The following is a 20,823-nucleotide window of genomic DNA, read 5'->3' on the forward strand; positions in this document are numbered from 1 at the left end:
CTACTTATTTCCCTTTTTCCTACTATTTGGATTTCATGGACTCCCTCTCCACAATCTATTATCAAAATCAACACTATCGGATCCTCTCCCAGTGTTCTTGGTCACTGACATAAAAAATGAGGAGAAAAATTTTCTGTGGAGGAGTGTACCACCCATGCCCAGACACAATGGGGACGAATAACCACTCCGCCCCCTATGAAAGGCGGAAATCACGCCCCATGATGCTTTTGCACACCTTCTCATTTGCTCTCACGCACATGCAGGGGCCACTCCCCCACAAAGAACGCTCATCCAAAAAAAATTTAGGACTACCAACTTGGAAGTGTTTGGTTATTAAATTTCATTTTGGAACTTGAACAAGAAGAACTAGTTCATAAGACCAGACCAGGGTTTTCTCTTTCCTTATTGTTCACAAAGCTAGTCTATTTTCTCCAATTTCCAAAGGTAACTTTTAGAGAGAGAGAGAGGAATATGTCTAATTCATTATTAACTGCAACATATGATATATCGGTAAAAGTTTAGTTTACGGATGATCGACACATGGCAAGATTTGAGGTCGGTCCATAGAAGTCTTTGGAACCAATGATCAATGGCTCGTTAGCCGGTAAGGCATAAAGCTTATATCTAACACAAATATCGGGATAGTGCAGGCATCAGTCATTCATTATTGGGAAATGGTTAATGGACCTTCATCGTCCACATCCTGAGTACGTCTATAGAATCATGTTACAATTCAACAACATTTAATGAAGGCATTCTTAGGATGATCCAACATCCACTGAAAGGACTGATTATTGTCTAGCAAGCCCCCTTTGCATTTAAAGCATGTTTACCAAAGCCAATCAATCTTGGGTCGCAAAAAACTGGAAGTCCCACCATATCAAAATCAAAACATATCCTCCGAGTTGCCTATAAAGATCAGATGAAAACCTTGGGTTGGGCTGGGCTTGGATTTAGGTTAAGGCTCCTAGGGTTGGGCTAGGGTTAAGGCCATGAACCTGTTGACACCCCTATCTGACAGCCTGAGAAATTTAGATCATCTACAACCTAGTTGCCCATAGCGGCCTGTGCGGCGCAGATTGGGCCGCACGACTAATGACCACCTTACCACGGCTCGGGCAAGGCGTTTGGGCAGGAGTAAGGCAGTTTTTGTGCGCGCGGCTCAGTCTGTGCCGCACAGGCCGCTACAGACAGTGCGGCATAGAGGATCTGGATCCCAACCTGAGTCACCCTTCGGTTTTCACCCGCAAGGCCGCAACAACAAATTCTTATTCTTACTAGATACCCACCTAAAGACCAATTAATAAATGAAGTAGATGGTTTCTACCTGTCCTTTTTGTTTCAAGCCCCTTGTCTAAACCAATTATTGCCTTTTTGTTAAACAACACACATACTTTGTTGAAGAAGAAATTACTAGGTTACATATACAAGAACGCCAATTGCATCCAGCCCTATTCAAAACCGGAACCAATAATGAATGAAAAAAATGGAAAGGTTATATGCACGGTCATGCACCAAAGCGTTGGATAGGTACGACCGTGTATGCTGGTGGCAAATCAGCCAGAAAATAGAAACAAAGAACCTTTTATTTTTGGTAGAAATAAAAGCAAAGAACAAAGAGGAAAAAGAGAGTGGCGAAGGAATAAAATTGAAAATATGAAAAGAGAAAGTATGTCAAACATAACTTTTATGAAATGTAAGGTTTTCCAAGCATAAAATTTATATGGAAAGGAGTTCTGTCCGGGAGTAGAGAGATAGATTCATAGGAGTGCTAGCGTAAACCACACTCTCGGACACAGTTCTTTTTTCCAATTTTATGTATGAAACATGGGATACCTCAAACATAATTTTTAAAACGTGAGATATTCTCGACATAGTTTCTCTAAGCGGTAGGTACCTTAGACATAATTTAACCCATTAAAATAATCACACAGAACTATCTAAAAAGGAAAAGATGTCCCAGAACACAATCTAGGTTGCATGACCCCTTGCTTGGCTAACTCATCATCCAGAAAGAAGAAGAAGAAGCCTACTTTACCAAAAAAAAAACCCTATAAAAAAATGGAAATAAGCAACATGGGAAACTATAACAAAAAAAAGTATGATATGTGGAATCTGCTCCATTCAGAGATACCTCATTGCATATTACGCATGGTCAGTATTTTATTCCATCAGTTACTATTAGCATCAAATATTTTGGATTAGCTACCAAATGTTGCTCCAAAGAAAGTAAAATGAAACCAGATTTAAATCTTCTCCAATTCCCCTATGGTGAAGTGTGGTGTAGTTTGGGGTGGAGAGGTGACACCTGGCTAGTACAACATCCAACAGTCCAAACTGCACCGTCTCAGTTTTCTTTTTTCTTTCTCGAGTTCGGCACTGTTGGATATGATGTCGTGCCTGCCAGGTGTTTACATCTCCACCCCAAACTGCACTTTTAGGGAATTGGAGAGGATTTTTTCCCCATGAAAACATGCTTGTAGTATGTCTATCAGCGATCCAGCAAGACTTTGGTTTTAAGCTTGAACCAGGAGTATTACCAAGATAGGCCAAGGGTCACCACCCAGCTTCTGTGGACTTCTAGGCCAAAAAACCATTAAATTAACTAATAATCAATTTAACTGTATCTGAGACATGCTATATACTCATAGAAGCCAAACCTGGAAATCCTTGATTACTCCTTATATTCCCAAACACTTATTAAATCTTTTCTCAAACCCTAGAGCAACATAAAACTCACAATCTTGGAGTAGTTCTTAAACCATACAATATATATTCATCAGAAAATAGTCAGAAGAGCATTCACTAACAGTAGTACTTGACCCACAAGCATTAACCCTTTAATTTATAAGTCTATAGGCCAGATAGGTATATAATATTGTTACAATTAAAGCTTTCCTTAAGCTTCTTTGTTTTAACAAAGATAATATTATTGAAACCCACTAAAATTATTCTAGTGTAAGCTAGAGATGCTTGTTCCTTACCATGGCCAGCTAATCTATTTGGCCTCTTGTAAATTGGGTTGGATTGGCTGCACTCGAAAGGTGAAAGGCATCTGTGAATGATGATAGTCTCTTTCTTTGTGATGATAATCATTCTGCATCTCCCTCACACAACCATCCATTGCCATTTGTTGCTGATGCTGCAAAATGATAAAATAAATTTAAAAAAATAGGAAAACCGTAAGAAAGTCAATTAAGTTCCCAGCCTAAGTTCCCAACCCAAGTGAGGGAATGAGAGCCCAAAGTGATTGCTAAATAATTTGAAGATGCAGCATGGACTAGTTTATTCAACTAATCACAATTGCCTTATTCCTTAAAAAAGGCGTACCCAATGCACAAGGCTTCCACTATTGCAGGGTCTGAGGAGGGTCATAATGTATGCAACCTTCAAGGGTTTGATCTGGTCAGACTCAAACCCTTGACCACTAGGTCGTAATGGAGCAACTTCACCGTTGCACTAAGGTCCGCCCTCTAATTGCCTTATTCGTCGTTGGAAGATTAATAAGAGGTACAAAGGAGAAACATTTTAGTTATCAACAAATCAATTGTTTGAGAGAGAGAGAGAGAGAGAGAGAGAGATGTGGACACCAAGATGTAATTAAGGCGCTTATTCTCCTCCTCAAGCATTCTTTCCTGTGGTATTTGACCAAGAAACACAAAGTTAGGCAAATGACAAATCTTTCCCCAACTATCGGAACAACACCTAGACATAAATCTAATAACCAACAAGAGAAATGATATATAAATCAATTAGCAGATCGAGTACAAAGGGTTTAATTTGTTTTGATGTTTACATACATTCTTCTTGAGCATTTTGAAGACTTCCATCTGACATAAAAAAAGGAAAGAAAAAGAGAAGATCAGATCTTGTCTCTGGTTACCCTTCTAAAGACTTAAAAACTAAAAGAAACAACTAATACTAGCTAGACTTGCCTCTTTGGCACGAACTTTGGTGAGACCATTGTCTAGGGCTTCTTCTATGGTTGCCAGCTCCTTGTGATGTAGTGAATTGACATCCTCACCTTTCAAGTGCCTGAACCATATTTATTATTTATTTCTTAATTTGCAGAATAACTCCAAATAAGGAAATGAAAGTAGGGTTTGCTTTTTTTATAGCTTAAAGTAGAACAGAGAAGAGAAGACCTGAGCTCAATCTGCATGTTGTCGTTTTCTTTTTTTATCCTATCCAGTTCGTTGCTCAGAAACTATCAAATATAAGCAAAGAAGAAGAAGAAGAAGAAGAGAGAGAGATTTTCAGATTTGTTCATGGAAAATCCATTAATAAGTAGAAGAAGAAGAAGAAGAACCTACCTCATGTTTAGCATCCCACAACCTCTTTCCTGAATACTTATGGTATTTGTCCAAGATCTCAGTCATTCTTCTCCATAAAAAAAAGGATTTCAATTAGAAGGACAGAAAATAAAATAAAAGAAAAGAAACCCTAAAAAAAGGAAACCCTAGAAGGGTAAAAACAGTTCATACGTGGCAGAAGGGCTACGGTACTCAGACATCTTCCCTGAACTAGAGAAGATGATAAGAGAAACTTTTGCATCACAAAGCACAGTGAGCTCCTTAGCTTTCTTCATGATTCCATTCTTTCTCTTTGAATATGTAACTTGCCTGTTAGTTGAGTTCTCAATCCTCTTGATCTCAATCTTTCCTCTACCCATCTCTCCACCCACTCAAAACCCAACTCGATTTTCTCAACTTTCTGAGAACCCTCTTTCACTCTGTGTCTATCTTTTTCTTCTTCTGCTTTTGTTTTTGCAGAACAGTAAAGAAACTGATGAACAACAGATGTGAAAGAAAAGATGAAGTAAAGCAAGAGACCATCCATTATGGGTTAAAAATTAAGAGACTTTCTGAGTGGTTCAATAGGGATTGTTCTTATTTGGGTTGTTGGCAAAGCCAAACTACTGTCATGCTTTGCACCCTTTAGCTACTTGCAAGTTTTGTCCTTAAGACCTTAACCCTCTGGTTACTATCTTTCCTCCCCAACCCTAAAAAACTGGTTTATCCCTTTGTCAACTTTTTATTTTTATTTTTTAATTTTAATCTCTTTGAGAGTCTTTGAGACGTAGCATGGTACTGTGCACATCGTACGTGTGTGAGTAGATCTTAACCATCAAATCAAAATCAAATTGTCAAAATTGTGGGGTCATTAAAGAAACCTTAAAAAAGATTGATGTGGCTGATCGATCAGGAGTGGGTTCAGACTTACAGATTGATGGGTAGAGCTTGAACGGTCTGTAAGACACACGTTATTACCCATTGAACACCATTACTGACCATGTAAGGTGGAGCAAGCATCTTCATTGTCCACCATCAATTAGGGTAGGTGTGAGACTGTGAGGTGTGAAGAACTCTCAGGAGTCAGGACCTCTAAGTAAGCCTAAGGGCAGCCATTTTGTCCTTGTGGTCACCATTCAATTATTTCACACATTTTTCTAGTTGGGAAGCCATCAACTACAATCCTAGGTCATGAGTTCAACTCTTCTTGGAGAGGCCGGATCCTCTACTTCCGCCTCCCGGCTGTCCCTACATCTGTGTGCACCCTACACACAGCGAGGCTCACAAAGACTGTTATACCCCCGCTTGGACAAGGTTTTTGGGCGGAGGTAAGGCGGTCTTTGCGCGCCTCGCTGTGTGTGGGGCGCACACGGAAGTAGGGGCAGGCGGAAGTAGAGGATGTAGATTGCTTCTTGGACCTACCTAGTAAACAAAAATTTAAAATATAATCCTCAAAGAGGGTATGAATTATGACAAACATTAGGATATTATATAAAAATCTCTCATGTAAGGGGGGGGGGATGATATATCCCCACGTTTTCTTTTTCATTGTAGGTGAAATTGATTATGTATACATCCATTTGGTGTATTTGGGTAGGGGTGTCAAACCTTAATAGGGATGTAAACGGGTACCTGAAAATCTGAATTCGATTCGCATCCGTATTTGTTTAGGGGATGGCATTCATACGTACTCATTTAGGGGTATCCGAATTTTTATTCGAATAATCCAGAAAAAAAATTATATGATCCAAATAAATATTTAACTAATGATATAAAGCGTTTTTGAAGATTCAACAAGTTCTAAAGAATGAGGGAATGAGAAATATGAGACTAAAACATGGACTGAGAGTGAATCGTATCCGTTGGGGAGAGAGGAAGGTCTGAGTTACACAAGTCAAAGATGTAAATGGATAGTCGAAAATCCAGATTCGATTCGCATTCGTATCCATTTAGGGATATTTGTATCCAGGTAGGCAATATCCAGACCTGATCACATCCGATCCGTATTAGATCCGTTTACATCCCTACTCTTGAATCCCGCCCAATAAAGTAATAAAAATGTGCAACTAACACATTTCTCTTCCTAATCACGGCGTCGAATACTGCCTATTGTTTCTAAAATCTCATTAGAATTTGAAAAATATGAGAAGCAAGAGTATCAAAACATACATATAAGCCCTAGTATATTTAGCATCTTTAACATATACTAGTTTCAAATAAGAAGGTGTCATCACAAAAATTTGAGTTAGTTCACCTTAAGTTGATCAACATATTCTACCTCATAAACTCACTAGACATGTATGAAACATGTATATAAATTCTCCTAGTGTTAGCTAGAGGAATTTGTAACCATGGACAGTTATTCTATTTGTTGTCCTGCAAATTGGGTTGAACTGGCTGCAAGCGAAAGGCAAAAGGCATGTAGGAATTACAATCTCTTCCTTTCTGGCCATACCCATTTTCAGCCTCCCTGAGATTATCTTCAGTAGCCATTTGTTGCTGCTGTAGAAATTAAAGCAACCAAAGAAATAATGAGTACCCAAAATTAGGGGACATCAGAAATTTCATTTATGGAGAACAACATATGTATTGGATTGAGAGAGAGAGAATGGCTGACCAAGATGTAAACGAGGCGTTTATTCTCCTCCTCTAGCATTCTTTCCTATGTTTTTTTTAATCAGAAACATATAGTTAGTGTAGAAAAACGAGAACCTAAAATGATGCAGAAAAGAATGAAAATCACAAACAGACAATCACACAATGAACAAAGGGATTTATATGGTTCAATAAGATTGCCTACATCCACAGCTGCTCTTCCTTACACCTCTCTCAGGTTGATTACAGAAAAAAAACCCTCGCTACTACAATATATAGCGAAACCCTATACAGGTAATTTACCGAAATATCCACATAGCCCTAGAAAATTCTCAGGGGACTACTGCCCCCAAACCCTACATGGACCGGCTAGTTCGTCAAGACCCCACCAAGGTGTGCCAATGCTTCGGGATTGAAGACCCCTACTGCCCTTCAAAATTAGCACACTTATGCAGGAGACGAAATACAAGACATCAAACCCCCAACAATTAGAAAATGTTGATCTTATCCATTCTAGAAATAAAGTAATCATTTACCTATATGATATATATATAGAGCTACCATAAAGTAACCATTGATTAATCTAGAAACCATAATCAGCAAAGGCAACAAAAGGCTAGCTTTGATCCTTACATTCTTCTTGAGCATTTGAAAGAACTCCATCTGTACTCATATAACAAAAAAGAAAGATAAATAAAACATTAGATGTCGTTGTCTTTTAAGAGCTTCACTTATTGAATATATAGAAGTAATTATGAGACTTAATTACCTCTTTGGCATGAACTTTAGTAAGACCATTTTCAAGGGCTTCCTCTATTGTCTGGAGCTGAATGTGATTTAGTGTATCAACATCTTCTCCTTTCAAATGCCTGAACCATATCTCATTAACTATTTTTCAAAAAGAAAACCCATAAAATTAAAAAAAAAAAAAAAAAACACAGGTTACCATAGCTCGATCTGCATCCTATCATTCTCTTTCTTGATTCTCTCCAGCTCCTTGCTTAGAAGCTGTGGGTTTTTTCTTTTTTATTAGAATATTCCCATAGAATCTCAAATAAAAAAAAAATGAAACTTAGAGAGAGAGAGGATTAAACCTACTTCATGCTTAGCATCCCACAACCTCTTTCCTGTAGATGTTTGATATTTGCTCAAGACTTCTGGCAGTCTTCAACAAAATGAACCATTAGAGAGAGAGAGAGAGAGAGAGAGAGAGAGAGAGAGATTGTAAAAGAAACCCAAGAGCAAGAGATGAAGTATAGTTCTTACGTGGTAGAAGGGCTACAGTACTCAGACAACTTCCCAGAACTGGAGAAAAGAATAAGAGAAACTTTTGCTTCACAAAGAACAGTGAGCTCCATTGCCTTTTTTAATATTCCATTCTTCCTCTTTGAGTAAGTCACTTGCCTGTTTGTTGGGTTCTCAATCCTCTTGATCTCAATCTTACCTCTTCCCATCTCTCTTACCCCAACTCTAAAATCTGTAATACTACTCCTTGCAGAGAGTGAAAGAAGGAAAGTAAAGTTAATGGAAGTGCCTTCCTTAATGGGTAGATGGGAATAGACTTTCGGAGTTGTTCAGAAGGGATGGTATATTTTTGTGTTTTGGCTTTCATGTTTCACGCTTGCACCCTTGGGAGTTGGCTTCTAACCTTTGGTCTCTCTCTCTCTCTCTCTTGTCATCAGGACCATTAATGCCAGGTCAAGGATTTGGCTCTTGCATCTATCACGAAAGATTCCAAATCAACAGTATTGATATGATGGATATGGTAATGGATAGCTTGAGGAACAAATGATTCAAAATTGATGTTTTTTACACTTTCTATATTAATTGATTTGAATTTTAAGGTTCTACAGACAAGACTTGGCTATCTTCCCTAGTTAAAGACAGACTTATTAGTTCATCCAGGTCTTGTCTAATTTTCGAAATTTAAATTTGTATCCCTATAAAAGGTAGTAATCAGATCTTGACAATCAAATCAATGTCTAGTGCTCCGTAAATAATTTATAAGGTCCTGTTTGTTTGCTGGAAAAAAATGGTGTGGGAAAAAAGTGGGAGAATTTTATACTTTTCTATAAAATTTCAAAAGATGTTGTTGTTTGGATACTGAGGTGGGAGACTTGAAGGAAAAAAGGGGGGTTGCCTGCCTAGGTCGCAGCCCATTTCTCCCACCCCATCCGTCCCCAAAGTCCCATCATTTTGGATGGAACTTTGAGGGGAAAAAAGGAAATTGAATGTTTTAATTTTTGGGACCAGCAATTCCCATCATTCTCTTTCCTTTCTTGTTTCTTCACTCCATTACAGATGGGTTCCACCCTTTTTTTTTTTTCTTCTAAACAAACAGGCCCTAAAGAAATCCTTCTTTGATTTGGTTAGTACTAACTAGACTGCATTTATTCCTATGGGGAAATATTGTCGATAAACTTCTTCTTATCCAAGAGGATGTTAGGGGGTTTCGATCGGAAATCTCATGCCCTTGAAGCTATGCTTGAGCTGGATATTCATAAAACCTTCAATTACATTTAATGGAGTTATATAAAATGTATTAGGAAAAATTTATGGGTTTCATACTATCCACTGGGCTCTTCTATTTAAATTATCTCCTCCAGTTCCCTGCCTAGCCTAGTTCCCCCCAGTGCCTGTAATAAGAGGAGGGGTGGAACCCACCCGAGCAAGGGTAGGGAAGTCATTGTGCCCCCTCCCCCTTTATTAGAGGCACTGGGATTATATAGAAGTCTGGGGCTCATGGTGGATAAAAACGTTGTCAAGCCCATAGGAAAGTTCAAAACCTTAGGCTATCTTCCCAAGTTGAAGACAGACATCTCATTCGAAATCAAAATATAATACATCTTGATCTCAGAAACTAAATCATTGTGAAACTATTCTATGTTCAATCCAAGTTCTCAAGTTCGCTAGCCAAACCATGCATTGTGAATGAAAAAAGACACTGAGCTACCAACTACAATTTGGACACATTTGTTTATCATTTTAAATGAAAGTCATCTAGGACACGGGGCATTAAGAAACTAACAATTTGCTAACAATTTTGTTGTAATCTTACATTTTTTTTTACAATTTTAGTATAACACATTTCTTATTTCAATCATGGTAAAATCATGTCAATGGTTCTTGGGAAACAATTATCACCCACTTTTATATTAAAATCCTACTGTTTTTTCTTTATCTCTAACTTAAAGAACTCTTGGAAAAAAAACAAGAGACAATCAAAAGAAGGTTACAACTTTTAGTACACTTGGTTACAACAAGTTACATGTTTTTATACCAGAATATTCTTGTTGATATTTCTTAAAATGTCAAATTATTTGTAGTCTTACTTTTTTATGCTTTTAGTAGATAATTTTTTTTTTTTTTTTTCAATGTAAGTAAACACTGTTATTTTATATGTATACTCAAAAAATGTGTGATAATGACATAATAATAAATCATTTTTAAAAATCCTTTTACACCCCTAAGATAAAGAGTTTCGAAAATAAGAAAACGATCAATTAAAAAAAAATGTCACATTCTGAATACACCAAAATTACATTTATATAATAGACCATAGAGGGACTACAGCTCCCATGTTCAAATGATATGAATTTTGTACTCTTTTTTTTAGCGGTCAACGTCAGGGGATTTGGTTGACGGTCCAACATGATAACTTAAAACTTAAGCTAAAAATATAGAATAAAAAAAGGGAAAATTAAAGATTAGCTTTGCAATTAAAATATCTTTGTCTTTTTTTCCCTGGTCAAAAAGACGTTTGAGACACGTTTCAAATGGGTTAGTTGCCTGGACCTGAGCTTGGTTTTGGGATTTTTAATTACAAATGAGTTCTAAGTACAACCAGATTCTTAGATCTGATTTTGTATGATTTCTATTCTAATTTTTTCTATTTCAAAAATTATTTAGTTCAATTTTTGCATATTATTTCAGTGAAATAGAAATTCTGAAATAATTAAGAAGTTGTTTCAAAATTTTATTTTATCTGATTTCACTCTTACTCTTTAATGAGTACATGGTTACTTTGACGGATAAAGTAGTAATTTCACATTAAAAATAAAACACCACCCTTTTTCTTCTCCTTATTGTCTTGACACCACCATGCCACCACTGCCACTACCACTGCCACCACCACCTTTTCCAAAGAAATATAGACAATCAATACTCATGAATTGAACTACCAAATGGATTTTTTTTTATTCTTGAACCAATTTTAAATTTTTTGACAAAAAAAATCTATTTATTGACTTAGTTCATAAAATCAATATGAAATTGAAATAGAAATCATACCAAATCTAACCTTAGTTTTTGTTCAGTTTTCTTTCAATTTTATCTTTACTCGTAACGGCCCATTCAAATTCACGTGTTTCTTCTGAGACCGAACATGTAGACAAACACCCCCACCCCATCTTGGAAAATTATAGCCTCTAGTTCCTTGCCCGACCCAGTTCCCCAATGCCTAAATAAGGGGGGTAGACCCCATCCATGCAAAGTATTTAGATAGGGGTAGGATGGTCATTATGCCCCCTTATTACAGCCACTGAGAACTGGGCCGGGCAGGGCCATTAGAGGGAGCAAAAGATCCACCCACCCTTCCGTTGGTCTCTAAAGCACGGAGTTGAACTTGCGTCATATTTGTTAAAGATAAGAGGGCCCACCACTATAAAGTTCAGATTACTCGTCATTGGATGGCTTATCGTCACCCAAATTAATTCCCCCATTCAAATGCAATCTGAAGTCTGAACCGACTTAGCTCCTTAAGGTGGGGGCCATTACTTTAAGCCCTACAAGCTTGCCACGTTTTATATCATCAATCAAAGATTAATCTCTTCTTCACTAGTATGACTGTATGAGAGGGAGACGACGACGGAGTCGGTCAAGCCTTTGGTCTGGTGGTGTGTGGAGCTTTAATTTCTTCCTTGACTCACTGGTCATTGTGCGTTATTAGCTAAGCTGGTCACCACCACTCACCAGGGGAGAGAGAGAGAGAGAGAGAGAGAGAGAGAGAGAGGTATCAGACTTGCTTTGCTTAATTTATTATTATTCTCTGTATTCTCTGTGTTTTTTAGTAAAATAATCATTCCCCTTTCGATTGCAACGAGGAAAAGGATGCCTTCTTGTCGTCAAAATTGGTTAAAAGAGACGAAGTCTCTTTGACAATCAATTCATTCCCGGTCACGCTTTGAATCCTTCTATAAATTTCGTTGATTTTTATTACACCTATTCCATTTTCACTTTCATCACAAGGGTTTTAATGGCGTCCCCTGTTTAGCATTTCCTACTATTGTTGTTGTTGTTTCAGATTCAAAATTGAATTTTTAGAGAATTCTAGGGTTTGTGAAGATTTGTAACTTAAAATTTGGACCGCAAATTTTGTGGGTAACTCTTGTACTCTTGAATCAATTCTTGTTATGTCGGCTGATCACTGTGGTTCTAGCCTACTTCGAGCTCTACCAGACGATGTATTTGCAATCATCTCTCATTCCCTCTCTCCGAGGGACCTCTGCAACCTCAGTCTTTGCTGTCGGAGCCTTTATGATCTTGCATCTTCTGACAAGGTCTGGCTCTCCCAGTGTGAGATGGTAGGTGTGATTGCTGGTCAAGATCTTGTGGAATGGCGCAATGGTGTGTCCTCTTACAATGCTCTCTGTAGGTTTCTTGTTAGTGTTCGACCCTTGATTGGCATCTGGGTACACCAGAACCCAGAGCTTGGAAATGTAGTTTATGTGATGCCTGGTTTTGTATCTGTTGTTGGGTGCCGAATCATCCCTCAAGAGCTTGGCCCATTGGGGCTTGAAGATGGCCCTATCTTATGGGCACCTGTTTTTGAGATTGTTAGTGATTCTGATGGCTCTACGGCATTCTTCTTACATGGGCGAGAGAAGGATACTAATTACTTCTATCCTGGTCTACTCAAGCCTGTTGATAGAGCCTGCAATGTGCTCTCGCTTGAGGTAGAGCCACAGCAGCAGTGTTGTGGGGGGAAATTGTTGCATAGTAAGATCAGTAGGTCTGATAATGGAATTTCAAAATCACAGAGATTAATTGGAACTCACCAGCCTGTGGTACCATTCAGTAGATTGGCTTTTGGTGACAGAAGGAAACTGCTCGAGGTAGTTACCAACTTGGTTCGCTTAAAGGTCCCTGATACGGAAAATGAGCCTCTGTTTCCTTGCTTAAGAGATGATGAGGTAAACTTTCAGAAGGATATGGTGCTCTTGTCTGAGCGCCGTTCAATGCTAATGCGGATGTACAAGCTTGGTGAGGGCCGTATTGATTGGGAGTCTGCACCTCGACTCCCTTCTGATCCTATTTGGATGGAATTGAACAAGATCAAGAAGACTCTTGATGCTTCAGGTGCCTGGTGCGGTTCTGTCAATGGGAAGGAGGGTCACTCACAGAGTACAAAGAGGAGAACTGTAGCTGGGTATTTTAAGGATAGCCTGAAACAGATTCTTGGGAGGTCCGGCTCCATCAATGATCGTGCAAGTTCAAGAAACGGTACTTCGAGCAGTGAAACTAAATACGCACATCTTCATGAGTTCCTAAGGTCAGGTGACACAATTGGGCTGAGCTTACATGCTTGTACTATGAAGTTATCTACTTACCGAGCATGGCCAAACATGCCCGACAACCGGTTTGCCCTGTACAAGTTGCCTGTGAGGATCCCAAAAGCTGGTGAAGAGTATTCAGGCCTGTGGGGTGGCACCTTTGGCTGGCCTCCCGAGAGGCCTGCCGAAGATAAGCCTGGAAAAGCTCTGTTCTTTCTTTTGCTTTCTTATGAAGAGTCTGAAGGTCAGCGACTTCTCATTGCCACCAAAATATTAGAAGGCACCCATTATGTCCTTCATCCCAATGGGTCGGCGATGTTTATTGTAAAGGTTGACGAACCTTCATCGGATCCATTCCCTTGGGATACTGATGGAGATTCCATACCCATGGAGGTGAAACATTCTTATAACGGGGAGGGTATTGCAAATGGGTACGGTTTCAGATATCCTGGCGCTAAGCCTGGTTCACTATTTGTGATTCAAAATGAAGTCCTTGCATTCATCTGGAAAGAATCCAGAGCTGTCCTGACCTTGCAGAGGCTTGACCTACAAGAGCTCCTTAAGAAAGGTGAAAGGGTGCCTACTTTGCCTCCTGTTGCTAACTTTTCCTATTTGACAAAGTCATATTCAAATGTGTTCGCAAGCTTTTCAAACACCTCATATTGCTTGTCTTCACCAAGGTGCGTCCTGTTCTATCCCCAGCATGATGGTTTGTGTAGTATTTCAGTTTTTTATTATGTCTCCCTCGCTATGCATTTAGATTCATGTGAATAGTTAAGCTTATATTATAATGGTCTGAATGTAAACATGAGCTGTAGAAGTTGAAGATTATGATTGCTTAAACATTGATCATTATTCCTTCAGTAGTTCAGTTTGGAATTTCATATCTGCTCCATGATTATTTTTTTATTAGGGAAGACCTTTCTTCATTTTCTTTGTAGCCAAAATGTTATTACTGACACCATATTAGTTGAACTATTCTATCTAATAGCTAATGCTTCCATACTTCGAAATCGTTCATGGTTTTTTTTTTTTGATAGATGAAACCGTTCATGGTTGTTGAGTGAATTTCTTTGGATTTCTGTATGACTGTTTTGGCTTGCTAATAATTGCTGTCCTCTTTTAGATAGATAGAAGTAAGTCTATGTAATTGTTTCAAGTGCAAAGACTTGTCAGTACAGATAAATCTCAAGTTTCTATATTCTAATCAACTATGGTTCAAAATAAATTACTCCTGGAATTCAACTTGCTAGATATCTTTATTATCTAGATAACGAAAATAAAAATTGTCTCTTTTAGTAACCTTAAGGAAATCTTTAAGGCATCCTGCCATTTTCTGCCCCTTTGTTCAATGTTTTTACCATATTGAGGTTGGGGTAAAATGTGTAAAATCCTTCCCGATGCATACTAAGAAAACTATGGTATTGGTAAGATTGTAACATTACTAGCATTTGAACATAACTGGTCACCTTCTGCATCGGCCCTGCCCCTTTTTCGTAGGGACACCAACCTACAAAATTTGCATTCAAATCTGAAGTAGACTCTTTTCTGAATCTTTGAAACTTTGAGTTCCTAAAAATATTAAAGGGTAAATGGAGTTGCAGGTCCCTCACATTTGGGAAATTGTACCTGTGGTCATACGTTTGCCACGTACTAGAATCTCATTCTAACAGGTTTTATACTCGACTCCCATCACACTCTTCCAAGTTCAAACCAATTTTCTTTGTCTTCCTTTTCTAATACCAGTTGTCTACATTGTTTGAGTTCATTTGCTTCAATTGCAACCTAGTCAAATCAATTAATTTGTGTGATTACTGTGCTTTCTACTGAGAATTACTTCCCAGTTTCTCGTAGAATAGGAAAGATGAATTTTCCTTTTCTTTGTTCCCTTTGTTTCTGTATTTCACTCAAATATATAGAAAATGTAGAGTATCTTTTGTGGGCTTTGATCAATTTGTGTACTAGCTTAGTTTACTTTAAAATGAGATGCTTCTACAGCTTCATTAAAGCTTCGAAACTTCAATGTCTGTTGATCTGTTTTATGATTTTCAACTTGATGTTGTATTTTCAACAACAGTGGAGGAGTTGATTTTTATTTCCATGCGGTCTTAGTTTGGTTGTCGACGTTTTTATCATTTCTGGTGTTATTATTATGTTCCTTTTCAGGGGAGGAACAATATGTTCTTGTCCTGATTGAGGTGGATAGATTTTTAACTACTGCTGCTGGAGATGTGTTTCATCCCTTTAGCTTATAGACATGAGAGTTTCATGTTTCCCTTTTACATTATTCTATGAGCTGTGGTTCTGGAGTTTGATGGTTCGATTTGAAATCTCCATTGGTTACCAGGACCAAAGCTTGTGCCCTCGATTTTGCAGGGAAAATGGTCCAAGAGAGGATCTTCTAAGGTTAGCAGTCACTGTTCTGAGCAGGATTTGACTTTGACAACCAGAAATGATGATGTCATGCATGGTTATCAAGGCATCGCCTAGGCGTCCAGGCGCCTTGACAACTAGGGTCTTCTTCGTTGCTTAGGCGGGCGACTTGATCGCCTCGCATCCAGGCCCTTCCAACGCCTTGGGTCGTCTAGATGCCGTGACAACTATGATATCATGGCTAATGGGATTCTTTGAGAAGCAATATGGAGAGAGAGAGAGAGAGAGAGGGGGGGGGATGCTGGATTCACCCTATATAATATTAATTCCTAACCTTACTAACTGCCAGGTGAACCAGCAGTTTTGCTGAGGCCTACTGCCTACGGCAGTGCTGACCGTGTCCGGGAGTAGGACCACATACTGGTTGATGGTTGGGCTGAATAAGTGAATAAATTTTTGCTTGGGTATATGGGAGCTGGGTTGAGGAGATGAACATATCCAGCCAATTCTCATAATATGAAAAATGAGGGAGTAGTGCCAGTTCATCTCTTTTCAGTAGCCCTGGTTTAGTTTTTTAGGCCTTAAGAGAAGAGAAAACAAAGTAGCTTTGTCTTTTAATATCTGCATGTAACTTCTATTGGATTTTATTGAAATAAATAAATATATATTCTTGATCTTGTAGATTTGTCTGAGTGTTAAATTTTGAGATGGAATAGGGAATTCTCCGTCTTGAAGATATCTGTGGAGTTGAAAACAGGTTGAAAGTTTGAAAAGAGGAACATGTGTAGTGTTTGATTTGGACTCAGTCAGGATGATGAGTGTCAGAGGGTTATCATGTGCATGTTAACGATCTTGATCATTTGAAAATATTTGCTCTAGGATGGACGGAAACCCCAATAACATGAAGGTAATGCAGATAAAACACAATTGGGCTTATTTTAATGGAAATAAGCTTTGGTTTGGGTTATGTATGTGTTGAGCCTTTGATCTAATGTGTTTTCATTGTAATGGGCCACTTTAATGGGCTTATAAAATGGCATATGGGTAGGGGCTAGACATACGGGATTAGTTAAGTGTTTTTATTTTTTTATTTTAATTTGTTAGGCTGGATTAATCTTCTATTAGGCCAGTCCTGTTTTGAGTCAGTTTTCTTCATTACCATTTTTTCGTAGTCGGTGTACGTTACCTTATTAGCTAAGGATTGGTTTAGGCCTTTCCTTTTTAGTGTTTGAGTCTGTTTTGTTAATCTTTTATTCTATATAAGTTTGTAAGGGTGTCCAGTCTAGTACAAGAATTTGATTAATGAGATTTTGGCTTAAGCCTTTTCTTTATTCTGTGAGATTTAGGTTTGCTGTGAGATGCAGTGCTATGTGGTGGGATTCTAGCTGAGGCTAGGTGGGATGCTTAGCCATATCTTCTTTTTCTTCATTATTCCTTCTCCATTATTCTCAAGTAAGATAAATTCACAACTTCTAATCTAGCCATCAGATTTAATATTTTTTATATCTTGTTTGATAGCCTAAGAACTTTTGTTAACCAGAATCTTACCTCAGTTCATTATTTGCTGAGATATCCAAGTTCCTAGTTTTTAGGATCTTAAGTTGTTAATTCTGTAACAGTGCGGGTTCCTGATATCCAACCATTGGATCATGTCTATCTTTTGAAGAGTTATTCCTTGCTATTTTATCAAATTCATACCAGAATATTACATCTATCGGAATTGTTGATTTACTATTATCAATTTTCTCTTGAATCTGGTTTCTAAACCTTCACTGCGATTCTGGCTTAAAGTTGAGTTTTTAAACCTAATCCCGAAGGCTTCTAGAAACCATCAGAAGGGCTTTTGGCTTCGCTAGAATCAAGAGGGGAGAGAGAGAGCAGTGACACATGCTGATTTTGATGCTGACATGAGAGAGATGTTACCAATGAAGGAGTTGGGGGAGTATACAGGGTGTTGGGAGTTGAGGTAGGTGATAGGGGTGTTGACATGGAGATTTGCTGAAATACATATTGTGCACTTGTTGCAAAATCTGTGCAACATTGGTACAGTGCAAAAGTCAGGTGAACACCTCAACTTCATTTTTTTTTCCGTCCTTGGTGAACTATTTGCATTTTTTCCTACATGGGTCTAATACATAATTTCAGAATTCGCAAGTCTGCCAGCAGTCACTCTTTCTGCTCTGGTCTCTCTCTCTCTCTCTCTCTCTCGCTCTCTCTACTTCCGCATTGATGGTTTTGAGTTTGTTTCAAAAAAGGTTCCATAACACATGCACTTGCTAGTTTGCAAGAGCCGGTGCATCATAGAACTCGGATAACATAGGGGGTGGGAGCAGAAGAATGGCACCAAGAATCAAAGAGGATGCAGTTGCAGTCTTGAGTCCTGGAGGTACCCACATATTCTCCAGCAGTTTTACACAAGCCAGAAGATGAGCCGCATGAAGGCCTCAATACTGATTAGTAAACAAAAAAATAAACTTGTTTCTAGATGGGGAAGAGGCCTTGATCGAGCAATATCATCTACAGCCTTCATTGTCGTCTTCTCATGCTTTTGAGTTGTTTCTGGGTTTCTTCTTTTAGCATTTTCTGCACTTTTGCCCAGGATCTTTGATATTTTCTGTGGCTTACGGTGAAGTTCTGCAATTCAAGTTCTTGGTTGTGGACTTGGCTAAAACAGTGAAATATATTCTTGGGGGAAACTGTAGGACCTTGGTGTAATGATTGAGAATGTGAACAAGCTAACATGACTAAGCTAAAGATATCTTTCTCTGCTTTCTTTAAAACCTGAGTGGCCAGTGCTAATTTGAGTGAAAAGCCAAGATGTCGTTTAATTGGCTTACATTCTCAACCCTTTTATGTGGTTATCAAAATGTTTTTGAGGTGATCATTCTGAAATATTATCTCTCATTGAAGAATCTTGAATTATGATCAGTATCTAAACCATGATTCAGGTTGTAAATTTAGAAGGATTTTGCTTGAGAAAGGGGGGGGGGGGGGAGGATACTGAAAAGATTCTTTCTTTATCCTGTGGAGCATCAAATCGATACGGAATGACACCAGTGATTAGTATGCTGGTATGGATGGGTGAGTTATTCTCGGAGATCCTGGTAGCCTGGATACAGATGGTGCTTGGACTAGGTATTGATTATAGCGGTTCATTATCAATAGATCATTCAGATGCTCTTAGTAGATTATGTTTACAGGGAGGATTATTCAAAAATACCCTTTGACAGATTATCAAGCTCCAATGTGTATTTGCTTCTCTGTGTCTCTGAATATCAAAATTTTTTCTATTGACATTGATGCTAAAATGGACATCAACTGACACTGAAATGTCTGCTTCTGCTTCACTGTTTCAAGATCTGGTTGATGCAATATCTGGAATCATTTTGTAATATGAAGTAATTGAATAATCTGTGTCATGAATGGTTGTTATCTGTAGCCTCTAAAGACGAGGAAGTTAAATGAATAATATATTGTTATGAAATGACTGCTCATCCTCCCACCCCCCCACCCCCCAAAAAAGAGGAAAAAGTAATTGAATGATCATTTGAGATTTAACCCCTTGTTTTCCATGACAGGTAATATCATTCATCGGATCATATGGACTTGGAATGCAGTAGACATGTACGGGCTTTGGTGCATGTTCATGTTGTCTCCGTTTATGAATGGAATCATTTGCATGGAAACTCCACCACAGCAGTTGTTATTCAAAGGGCATTAACATGGGTTCATCCTCTGAGCAATTTATTCCTGTCAACAATCTGTCACCTATTGATGACAAAGTGCTGTTCACAACGGCCACGATGATGTTGAGAAAGCTCCCCTGGGAAATCTATTTTAGTTAAGTGTATGGTGAAGTAATCTTTTGTATATTTGATGTGATCCTGCCTTAGAGATTTAGGGTATACATATGAAAATAAAAACCGAATATTTGTATCCCACATGATCAGGGATCAATTAATGCTCGATATAATAAAGGTGATTATTTTGTTTTGACTGTAGCACTTCTTAGGGAACCAAAGTTATTGTCGTGGTTCAGTTGTGTGCTTGATACTCAGCTTGTTATGCTTTGGAGTCATCTGAAACTTCCATCTGTATTTCCTGTCTTCTGCTGTGGGACTTTGAGGTTCTCACCAGTACAATTTTTGAAAGATCTGTGCCGTTATTCTCCCTAAGCAACTGTGACTCTGTGTATGTGTGTGTGTGTGTGTGAGAGAGAGAGAGAGATGTATGCATATGGGTTATTGGGTAGGTCCAACCTGATACAGTGATACCTACCTTGCCTGCCCTTAGTGCTTTGGTTTTTGGATTCTCTTACATGGTTAGGTTGATTTTGCAGTTTGCTGTGCAAAATACTGGATTGTTAGAGAGCAGTTCCTTTTGACCACATTGACTTGCCCCTAAAAGAAGCACTTTGATCAATAAAAACAAAATAAAATAGAAAAAACGATTATTTCTTGTTTATATTCCCAATTAACCTAGATAGTGCTGTTAGCACTTTCAATCTACTAGGTGGGGAGTGCTTGGGGCGCCCCCTCACTGCTGTACCTTGTACCTGTAGATCCTAGTTAGAAAGACACTGTCGTTCTTAACTTTTACCCGCCAATGTTTGTTGCATAATGTGTCAAATGAAACTGTGTAACCTCTGATAGAAAGAAGCATCTAATAATCAAGTCTCAGCAAGATTCGAGGATCAATCTCTACTTCCAAACGCAGTCAAGCTGGCGTTTTTTGATGATCGCTTAGGACTCCTTTCTATTCGTGAATGTAATGCTTGATTGTATAATCTTTTTTCTTGATTTGGGTAGTTTTTTTCATCCGAGATCTAAGGTGCAAGGTTTGAATTCTCTAGTTTATAGAGTAGAAAAACGACCGACCTCTAGGAAAGCTTGATTGTGATGCATGTTGGTAGATAGATTTTAATTCAGTCAGTAGTTTCTGCCATTTCAACTTATTGGATGAATTGTTTCTCCTTTCCAAAAAGGTTTGTCAAAATTGGATTCCATCAGTAC

General features: G+C 38.4%; 3 protein-coding genes across 8 annotated transcripts; 1 reads left to right on the forward strand and 2 right to left on the reverse strand.

Annotated features, from left to right (window-relative positions):
* Positions 1 to 2,878: 2,878 nt before the first annotated feature.
* Positions 2,879 to 4,784, reverse strand: LOC122659826 (agamous-like MADS-box protein MADS9). Of its 5 annotated transcripts, none has more exons than XM_043854972.1 (8): positions 4,485 to 4,783; positions 4,314 to 4,380; positions 4,146 to 4,207; positions 3,936 to 4,035; positions 3,801 to 3,830; positions 3,591 to 3,635; positions 3,102 to 3,152; positions 2,879 to 3,068 (listed from the first exon to the last, which is right to left on the reverse strand). In XM_043854972.1, the coding sequence occupies exons 1-8, from the start codon at positions 4,670 to 4,672 to the stop codon at positions 2,994 to 2,996; spliced, it is 618 nt and encodes a 205-aa protein (XP_043710907.1). In that variant the 5' UTR covers positions 4,673 to 4,783; the 3' UTR covers positions 2,879 to 2,993. The 5 variants fall into 5 exon arrangements, with proteins under 5 accessions (XP_043710907.1, XP_043710914.1, XP_043710899.1 ...); XM_043854979.1 differs by having other exon boundaries at positions 3,102 to 3,142; positions 4,485 to 4,782; XM_043854964.1 differs by having other exon boundaries at positions 2,879 to 3,142; positions 4,485 to 4,784.
* A 1,701-nt stretch (positions 4,785 to 6,485) lies between these two features.
* Positions 6,486 to 8,376, reverse strand: LOC122660831 (agamous-like MADS-box protein MADS9). Its single transcript, XM_043856078.1, has 7 exons — positions 8,154 to 8,376; positions 7,986 to 8,052; positions 7,834 to 7,895; positions 7,657 to 7,756; positions 7,521 to 7,550; positions 6,910 to 6,954; positions 6,486 to 6,794 (listed from the first exon to the last, which is right to left on the reverse strand). The coding sequence occupies exons 1-7, from the start codon at positions 8,339 to 8,341 to the stop codon at positions 6,657 to 6,659; spliced, it is 630 nt and encodes a 209-aa protein (XP_043712013.1). The 5' UTR covers positions 8,342 to 8,376; the 3' UTR covers positions 6,486 to 6,656.
* Positions 8,377 to 12,196: 3,820 nt separating this feature from the next.
* Positions 12,197 to 19,908, forward strand: LOC122660298 (F-box protein At5g39450-like). 2 transcript variants are annotated; one of them, XM_043855543.1, is made up of 4 exons: positions 12,197 to 14,118; positions 16,494 to 16,503; positions 18,320 to 18,323; positions 19,418 to 19,908. In XM_043855543.1, the coding sequence occupies exons 1-2, from the start codon at positions 12,299 to 12,301 to the stop codon at positions 16,501 to 16,503; spliced, it is 1,830 nt and encodes a 609-aa protein (XP_043711478.1). In that variant the 5' UTR covers positions 12,197 to 12,298; the 3' UTR covers positions 18,320 to 18,323; positions 19,418 to 19,908. The 2 variants fall into 2 exon arrangements, with proteins under 2 accessions (XP_043711478.1, XP_043711486.1); XM_043855551.1 differs by lacking the exons at positions 16,494 to 16,503; positions 18,320 to 18,323 and having other exon boundaries at positions 19,390 to 19,908.
* The last annotated feature ends 915 nt before the right edge of the window (positions 19,909 to 20,823 follow it).

This window comes from Telopea speciosissima, chromosome 1, assembly GCF_018873765.1.
Source record: "Telopea speciosissima isolate NSW1024214 ecotype Mountain lineage chromosome 1, Tspe_v1, whole genome shotgun sequence".
NCBI classification, from domain to species: domain Eukaryota; kingdom Viridiplantae; phylum Streptophyta; class Magnoliopsida; order Proteales; family Proteaceae; genus Telopea; species Telopea speciosissima.

Excerpts from the sequence above, each read along its gene's own strand:
- LOC122660831 (XM_043856078.1), bottom strand. The coding sequence starts at position 8,341 with ATGGGAAGAGGTAAGATTGAGATCAAGAGGATTGAGAACCCAACAAAC. Across the intron at positions 8,053-8,153 it reads TACTGTAGCCCTTCTACCAC|ACTGCCAGAAGTCTTGAGCA; the intron begins GTAAGAACTATA and ends ATTTTGTTGAAG. Across the intron at positions 7,896-7,985 it reads TGTGGGATGCTAAGCATGAA|CTTCTAAGCAAGGAGCTGGA; the intron begins GTAGGTTTAATC and ends AAAAACCCACAG.
- LOC122660298 (XM_043855543.1), top strand. The coding sequence starts at position 12,299 with ATGTCGGCTGATCACTGTGGTTCTAGCCTACTTCGAGCTCTACCAGAC.
- LOC122659826 (XM_043854964.1), bottom strand. The coding sequence starts at position 4,672 with ATGGGTAGAGGAAAGATTGAGATCAAGAGGATTGAGAACTCAACTAAC. Across the intron at positions 3,831-3,935 it reads CCAAAGTTCGTGCCAAAGAG|ATGGAAGTCTTCAAAATGCT; the intron begins GCAAGTCTAGCT and ends TTTTTATGTCAG. Across the intron at positions 3,143-3,590 it reads AGCGCCTTAATTACATCTTG|CATCAGCAACAAATGGCAAT; the intron begins GTGTCCACATCT and ends ATCATTTTGCAG.